This window comes from Mesoplodon bidens, assembly GCF_964165515.1.
Source record: "Mesoplodon bidens genome assembly, chromosome: 11".
In the NCBI taxonomy this organism is placed as follows: domain Eukaryota; kingdom Metazoa; phylum Chordata; class Mammalia; order Artiodactyla; family Ziphiidae; genus Mesoplodon; species Mesoplodon bidens.
Genome location: NC_138167.1, coordinates 100,913,528 through 100,922,231, shown reverse-complemented (window position 1 = coordinate 100,922,231; position 8,704 = coordinate 100,913,528). Strand labels below are relative to the sequence as shown.

The 8,704-nt window shown below is 41.6% G+C and overlaps 1 protein-coding gene across 1 annotated transcript; it reads left to right on the top strand.

The window, feature by feature from the left end:
• Positions 1–3,596: 3,596 nt before the first annotated feature.
• On the top strand, positions 3,597–7,296 carry ATXN7L3B (ataxin 7 like 3B). The gene has a single exon (XM_081250065.1). The coding sequence runs from the start codon at positions 3,913–3,915 to the stop codon at positions 4,204–4,206; it is 294 nt and encodes a 97-aa protein (XP_081106191.1). The 5' UTR covers positions 3,597–3,912; the 3' UTR covers positions 4,207–7,296.
• Positions 7,297–8,704: the final 1,408 nt, after the last annotated feature.

The following is an 8,704-nucleotide window of genomic DNA, read 5'->3' as shown; positions in this document are numbered from 1 at the left end:
AGATGAAAATGGATTTCATAGGAGTCAAGATCACTAGATAAATTAAAATTTTCAACTAAAAATGACTACATACAGGTACAGGCAACATCTTCAGATGTTAGGCAAGATAATTACAACACGCACCTGGTATTCAGTAGATGAATAATGCTCTTAACCCAAACATGTGGAGGCGCTTCAAGATGCCCTAGGTAGTAGAGCAGATTAGATTGGGGTAAGAAAACCCTCAGGATCCAACATTTGAACTTTGTTGGCCAGTACATAAGAAGTGACTTGACCCTTAATTTGGTGAAAACTATTTCCTCAGATTTCTTGATTCACAGAAATTTGGTTTTAAAAGGGATATTCAGAAAACATGAGTCCATGTTTTTACAAATGTGAATTCGCCTTTTTGACAAAGGTCACCTGATAAGTTAGTGGCAGAAGAAGGACAGCAACCCAGGCCTCTTGGCTCCCAGGTCTCTCCCTGCATGCACTCTGCTGTCTCACTGTTTTGTGTTATGTGAATACAAAAAACTACATGGAACTTCAGTCTTTAATAAAAACCTGTAAATAATTTAAAAGGTGCTCCGCTTTGCAAAAGCCGACTCTCCCACTGCATATATTACAGTTATTTAGTGGGAAGAGAATAATCAAAGACAATTAAATTTCACAATACAATTTTACTTCCCTTAATTTATACACTAAATCTTTTAAGCATATATGATGTACATATTCTCTGAAGATCACTCTTTTATGAAGAATCAACCCGTTACTTGCTTTGTATTGAGAAAAATGATTTAGATAATGGAGAGTTTCTATTTTTAAAAATATTTGCATACCAAAGGCTTAAATACCTTCAACCCTATTAATTGCAGTGGAACTAAGTTCTTTCTAACTTCATTTTGTGACATGTCATTGATTTAACATAAAGAGTTTCAGTACGTTTTAACAAGAAGGACATCTTAAATGATACAAGTAGAAGAAAGGTGACAAGGTGACAATGAGCATAAGTACACATTTTCAGTGTCATGAGAGTGTTCTTTTTGTAAGAGTAAATATAATAAAATACTGATAGGAAATCTAAACCTAGTCATAGTCCTGAATATCTGAATTTCAATTAATATTATGGTCTCGTGTATGTGTGTGTGTGTGTGTGTGTGTGTGTATATATATATATATATATATATATATATTTATTTATTTATTTTATTATTATTTTTTGTGGTACGCGGGCCTCTCACTGTTGTGGCCTCGCTGTTGCGGAGCACAGGCTCTGGACGCGCAGGCTCAGCGGCCATGGCTCACGGGCCCAGCCGCTCCGCGGCATGTGGGATCTTCCCGGACCAGGGCACGAACCCGCGTCCCCTGCATCGGCAGGCGGACTCTCAACCACTGCGCCACCAGGGAAGCCCTCTTGTATATATTTTGAAGTAAGCTTTATCGACTACCACTCTGCATTAAATAAATTGCTGATTTGAGTTCTAACTCTCACAATATAAGGAGGATTTAAAGGGTAGAAAAACAATCACTTCTTCTTCTGTCAAAATCAAGCATGCAGAGTCTCTCATGATAATTTGGCGAGAACAAATTATATCGGAGTCAATCACTAAGAAGAACAGTTGCCCACTATCAAGCCCTTTTAATTCCTTGCTACTCAAAGTACAGTCCACGAACCAGCAGCATCAAATATGTTAGAAATGCGAAAACCCAGGTCCTACTCCAGAGCTAATGAATCATAATCTGCATTTTAAAAGGATCTCTGAGTGGTTTATATGCACATTAATATTTGAGAATCACTGCTTTAAATTAAATTTGGAGAAGGCATGGGAGAGGAGCGAGTGGAAATGATTGTATTGACATCTGTATCTTCTTACCTAACTAGACATGTAATAGGTAAACAATAGTATATACTATTTGTCAGACACTTTGTGAAGACTTTTAAATTCATTGTCAAGTTTAAATGTCACAGCAAACTTTTATGATGGGAATTGTCATTGATATTTTACAATGAGAAAACTGTGATTTACAGAAGTAGATAAGGCAAGTTCACATAGATAGTACCTGGTAGGAGGGAGGCAGTCTGACTCAAGAACTTATGCACTTGATCATTATAGTTTATGTCTTAGCACATGGCTATATGCAGATTTCAACTTATATCAAAACATGATACCAATTTTTGAATGGAGAATGTATAAATTACACAAAGGCTGCAATGGAAAAAAAGTTATGTCCCAGATAAAAATATTCTTGTCATGCATGGGTCTTAAATAGCTTAGGCTTTCAAATTCCTCCATATCTGCCAATTTGTGTTTTTTAGGATGATAAAATACACAATCAGAAAATTTGTATGGGTACAAGTACCAGCTAAGTACTCATAAACCAATAAGTTAAACTGGTACTTAACCTTCTACTCATAAAAATATAGAGTAAGATATTAAGAATGAACTCTAAAACTAATAGTGTTCTGATGATCATATACATTGGAAAGTTCTTATTTGTATCTGTCTGGAAAGATACATGTCTATATTTTCCTTTACTCTGGAAAGGAAATTATAGAATCAGACAGATACAAATATGTATTGTTTTTTAAATTTTGTTTCTTTGGCTACAGCTATATTTTAATAAAGTATAAAGGTACAAGAGGCTGCTCTATTTCACAGTGGTGGGGGCGGAGACTAACAAGATACAGGAAAATTTTCTTATAATATATTCAAGTCCATAACTAATATGATTAAAATAGCTGACAGTTACTGAATGTTACTTACATGTAAGAAGCTGTCACAAGAAGACTTTTTTTTAAATATCATTTAATCTTAACTATTAAATGGGAACTAGCTTTATCCAGATGAGGAAACAGAACTGTTCAATGTTGGATCTAGGATTTAAACCCAGGTAGACTGGCTCCAGATCCCACAATTCATGCAGCACAATTTTAGGAAAAGATTCCTTTACCTCCCAGTGTATTTATCATATTTCAGGTTTCCTCCCTCTTCAATAGAAAATATACACATAATTTCCTCTTTGAATTATTTTAGAGATGTACAGTATATGATGATCTGTTTATAGTCACACTGACTTAATGGTCTTATAAATGAAATAAGTGCCTTAGGTTCATGTGATCAATATATATGAATTATGTCTTTAGTGCCTAGTTTTTCATTCAAAAGAAGACTGAAAGATAAACTCTAGTGTAATTTGTTTCCTTGCACCATCTAGTGGATTTAAATGACAACTGCGGCAGTAGTATAAATGACTGCAAGTCAATTATATGTCAAATTTTCAAACGTATCCGGAGAACTGTACTTCCTAAAACTGTACTTCAGATCATTACCACAAATGTGCACATAGTTGTCATTGGTCTTTTTCAAGAGGGAATCGATTAAGCATGGACGAAGAATTCATTAGTGAGTGTTTAAATCTGCAAACAAAATAACATAAAACAGCCTCCTTATCATCTTTTTACAATTAGAGATAATGACAGTCTGATACGTTTTTCCTAAAACTCCAAGGCTTCCCAGGCAGCTGCGCGTAGGGAGGAACCCGGCGAGTCTGCGCGGGGCCAATGCGCAGGCGTGCTGAGGAGCGGAAGTGGGGAGGCGGGGCTAAAGCCGGACCAGCAAGCGGAAGAGGCCGGAGCCGCGGAGAGAGGTGCCGAGACCGTTTGGCGGCGGTGAGTCTGCGGCCAGCCCGAGCTGAAAGTCCCAGATCCGGGGAGACGCCAAAAGAAACGGAGGTACCTGGGGCCCCGGAGCGGTCGCCGCTGGTTGCTGCAGCTGCCCTGCCTCTGCCGCCGCGACGCCTCCGCCCTCGCTGCTGAAGACGCGGCCCTGACAGGCCTGTAGGCCTAGGCGCGGCCGGCCGAGCCCGACGTGTTGCCGCCCGTGCAGCTGTGAGTAATCCGAGCGCCCGCTCCACGGTCGTGTACAGATTAAAATGGAGGAAATTTCGTTGGCTAACCTGGATACTAACAAGCTAGAGGCCATCGCTCAGGAGATATACGTAGACCTAATAGAGGATTCCTGTTTGGGCTTCTGCTTTGAGGTGCACCGGGCAGTCAAGTGTGGCTACTTCTACCTGGAATTCGCAGAGACTGGTAGCGTGAAGGATTTTGGCATTCAGCCAGTGGAAGATAAAGGAGCGTGTCGCCTTCCGCTTTGCTCCCTTCCTGGAGAATCTGGGAATGGGCCTGATCAGCAGCTGCAACGCTCACCTCCAGAATTCCAGTAGCTGCAACATGAGAGTCTGAGGGTAACCAGGACAATAACATAGACCAGTCCTGTGGTTTTGAGAAGTTAGGTAGCTAAGTAAAAAAAAAAAAAAAAAAAAATCAGACAAAAGTCCCAGTTCCCATTGAAGAACCTAGCCTTTAAAAACTTGGAGTGGAGAATTTAGGAATTCGGATCCTTGTATAAGTGTATTACCTTTGGATCAGCTTTGAAATCCAGGACAGGAGGAGCTGTGCTGTGCATCCTGCACGCCATGCAGTGGTTGATTTCTAAACACACCAGAAAGTGCACAAGAACCCTGTACTGTCCCCAGTGCACAGGTGAGCATCTGTGTGGTCAGCATATAAAGTTCTTTGGTTCCTCAGCCTTTCTGTCTGCCTGATGTCAAGGGCTTTCTGGATAACTGACCGTTTGGACATAACTGATGGTCAGGCCTTAATTGTTGGGTCTCAGTGGGACTGCACCGCTGATCTCTGAGCCTCTGATTTGGGCTTCTCCAATACAAATGAAAGTCAGTTATGAGATCTGGATATTAATCGTTCCAACCTGGGAAAGCCAAGAAAAAGAATTCCCAGCTGAATCTGGTAGGAGAAGCTCTGTGGTCTTGATGCCAACAAGAAGAAAAGCTCAAAGCCACCAGTTTCCCAAAGGTCCAGCATTTAACAATGACTTCAGCGGAGTTGGGGACATGGGCTAGCGTTTTGCTGAACAGAGCCCTCTTTCTTGCACCCCACCTGGTGGCATAGGCTTAGCAGGTGAATAACTTGGTTCTCCAGGCAGGCTGAGGATTCAGTTATGATCCCTTGGGGAGGTAGCAAGGCCTTCTGCGACTACGCACGATCTCTCAGACTGCAGCATTCGTATCTGGATGTATTATGCTGTGGACAGCAGGTCGGTGGGGCGTCTTCCTGCTCTGAGTTACTTGTGACCTAGCCAGTCCATGGGTCTGACTTGGTTATTGTGCCAGGTCACTACCTGCCTCCCATTTTCGGGGCAGGGGTGAACTATGGAAGAGCATCATGGCTGTGCAGGAGGCTGTGGTTTGAAAGCTGAGCCCGGAGGGGACCCTTTTCAGCGGCACTCACTAATGTGAATGGGTTAGTGCTAGGAGCCAAGGAGCAGGACTGGGTCAGCTCTCATCTGACTGTGCAGCATCCTGTTGAACGCCCCTGTTCCTTGGGTTGGGCAGTCACAGAGCTCGGTTGCAGTGAACATCTAGACTGTCTCCACCTTCTCTGCCCCTCCCGAGGGGCAGCCCTTTCCACTCAGTTCCCTTTGGACCTCTTGACAAGAGCCGTCCTTTTGTTGTTGGAAGTCAGGAAGTGGCCCCCAGAAACCCTCTGGTTTTAGGGAATGGGATGGGGAGGATGGGAAATGTGAGCTGAGTATCAAAAACCACCCTCCACTCGACTCCCTGATAGAAGTTTATGAAGTGTATAGGGGTGGGAGCCCCAGGGTGAGCGGGAACGGTGCTGCTTTATTTGAAATGTTTTCTTACCTCATTCTGTGCCCCAGTAAGGGGCCCAGCCTCCTTTGTCTGGCTTGGCCCCACGTTCCTCCAGTCCCCTGCTCCACGCCTATCTGGTGCAGCTCATCCCCCCGGGTGCTGCCTGCCGCTCTACATTCACGCTGACCAGTTTCCATTTCTCTCTCTTGATGCTCCTACTTTGGAAGCCTGCCCAGTGTCCCTTTCCTTGGCTTAAGTTTGTTTTGTTTTGTTTTCTTGTTTTTGAGAGACAGCGAGCAGAATCTTTCTTATGGCTCCCTCTGTTGGGATTAGGATGGGAAGAGAAAGTAATTTTTTGTATATGAAGAGCAGTGTCATGCCTGAGCATTTCTTCTGTAGGACTGCCTTGCTGGTATGCCTTCCTGCTGTGTCTTACTTCCTGAGGAGTTACATCTTCCCACCTCCACTTGGATACTGCCCCTTAGGACCTAAGCAGAGAAGCAGTAAAGGCTGAGTGACACAGGGACAGAGTAGGTTCTGATCCATTTTCTCTAACCCTTGCTGTGCATGTATCCTTCCTTATCCCAGAAGGAACTGTTTGGACTGTATGGATTGATTTGGGTTACATACTCTAGAGGGTTAAGGGAAGCATAGTAATAGGGCCTCAAGGCTGTTTATTATTGCATTCTCCCTCTAGAGTTGTCCCGCTCAGGGTGAGGGCCTAGCTACAGATTGGTCTTCAATCCAAGAGTTGTAATAACTGTTTAAAAAGTCAAACCTTGGCAAGAACTGAAATAATTTGGGGTTACCTGCCCTTGCCTTTTGTAGAGACATCTCCTTCCGAGGGGATGCAGAAGGAAAGGAGGGTCTAAGTGAGACTCTGGCCTACTTAGAGATAGTATCTGGGAAAGAGGCTGAAGGTAAGGCCATGGGCCACTCCTCCTTCAGAGAGGGAGCTCAGATTGTGACACTACTGCTTCCTTTCTGGCCTTTTCTCCTGGTTGGAGGAGGGAGAAGTGGAAATAGTTTTGAGTAATGGTTGGTTCATATTACCTCCCTCTTGGTTTGTGTTTTTGTTTTTTGCTCCCCACTATTAGGGCAGTAGCCCCCGGTCCTGGTTGGGTGTGAGGTGGGCTAGGTCCAACAGGTGCCCTGAGAGGACAAACTAACAACTCCTTTCTTTTTGGGGGAGAGAATGCTCCCTACCATATAGTTAACAGTGGTTAGGAACTCTCCCTTTCCCTATCTTTCCTCTTAACAGCAGAATTCCTGTCCTAATCTCCTCAATTAAGTGTATTGATCACCCTGTAATTCTATTATGTATCTGAGTGTGTGTGTGTGTATGGGGGGGAGGGGTTCTTTACAAATTTCTGTGGTTTGTGGCTTTTTCTTCCATACATTAGTTCACACCACCGCATGCCCAGGGGCCATTGCCTGGCATTATCGCATGCTGGGATCATTGGGGAAGTGTAGTGAAGCTCACCATTGTCCTTTGTTTTGGAGAGTCTTATTTTTGCATAAGTAGTCCATCCTATACAGGTTGCTAACTAACTGTGTATTCCCCTTGCCCCCTGGCTGCTGGTGTAAATAAACTGCGTCTCCCCATTGGTAAACAATTACAATAAACAAAATTTTAAAAAATGACTTTATTTGGACTCTGTTCATCTTTTAAAATTGTACGTTTCTTGGGTATATTCACATAGTGAAATAAATGTTGAACCTTAGTCACTTTCTCCTGAATAAGTTTTATCAGACAGAGGAATTCTGCCCAACTTCGTTTCTCCATCTAATACTGCGCATTTAGCCTTCTGCAACATCCAGTGAAAGAAACAAACTGTATATAATCTTCCCTTTACCATAACAAGTAAGAAGGTGGTAAAATAAATACAGTACAATCCTGTCACTAAGTTCAGTGTGAAGGATAGTTCAATTTAAATGGCACTCAAGCTATCTTAATATATACACTTGACCACCATTTTGATCTAATACTGCTTTTGCTCTCAAGAGGCAAATGATTCATAGCAAAACTGAGTCAGCCTTTCTAAAGGTAATTTTTTCCAATACTTCTCATTTTACTCCAACTATTTAGGTCTGTCATTTTGTTTTTAGATAATTCAGAGATTTTTCATTTATTCCAGTTCCTACTGCAAAGTTGGAGCACTTCCCTAGAAATTGGACATATTGCTCCTTAGTATTGATCAAATCACTAGTTTGCTAAATGTTCTAGTTCTTTAAAGAAACAGTCCCAAATTGGAAATAATATTTAGATGAATAAAAATTATAGAAATGGGACCAGAGGAAACCAGTTGCAGTAGGATATCTCAGGGGGACTTTATTGACATGTGACACGGTGTTAAGTCACCTAACACTCATATGCAGCTGCAGCAAATCCTTTTGGATCCTATTTCATATGTTTAGATTTGAATTAATATATTTCATGCTAACATTTTCTGAAATGAGGTATTTGCAAGACCTCAGTGCTCTACTAAATCCACTTGACAGTAGGACTTTTGAGATTATTTTCATGTTTTCTAACTAATGATCATTCTATTTAAAAAGAAAAAAAAATCACATACCTTTTAACTCCCTACATACTTGGTTTTAACTGGCATGTAGCATGAGGTCAGGAACCTAATAAATGGTTGCTTGATGCTGATAAAGAAAATGAAGTATGCTCAAGTAGTTAAGGATTCAGGAAGAGCTTTCTTTAAACATCTTTTCATATTAGTCTTCAATTATCATGGTTAGTGAATTGCTGGTTCTCAAAGATAACATCGCATTTGAAAGTTTCACCCTGCTGTGGAGGGCACAAGCTTTCTGATTCTTACACATGTTCCCCAAAATGCCCCTGATGCTTTGAAAGAAAATATTTGTTACAAGGGATGCACTTGTTCAGAAAGATATTGTAGATAAACCTGTAAATCTCTGGTTTTGTTTTTTCCACTTTGAAAACTTCAATCATTATTACTTGAGCCTTAGTGGAAATATGTGAGCTGGAAAGGAAATACTAAATTCATTTCAGAAATGAGAAAATACGTTCGGCAGCAAAGAC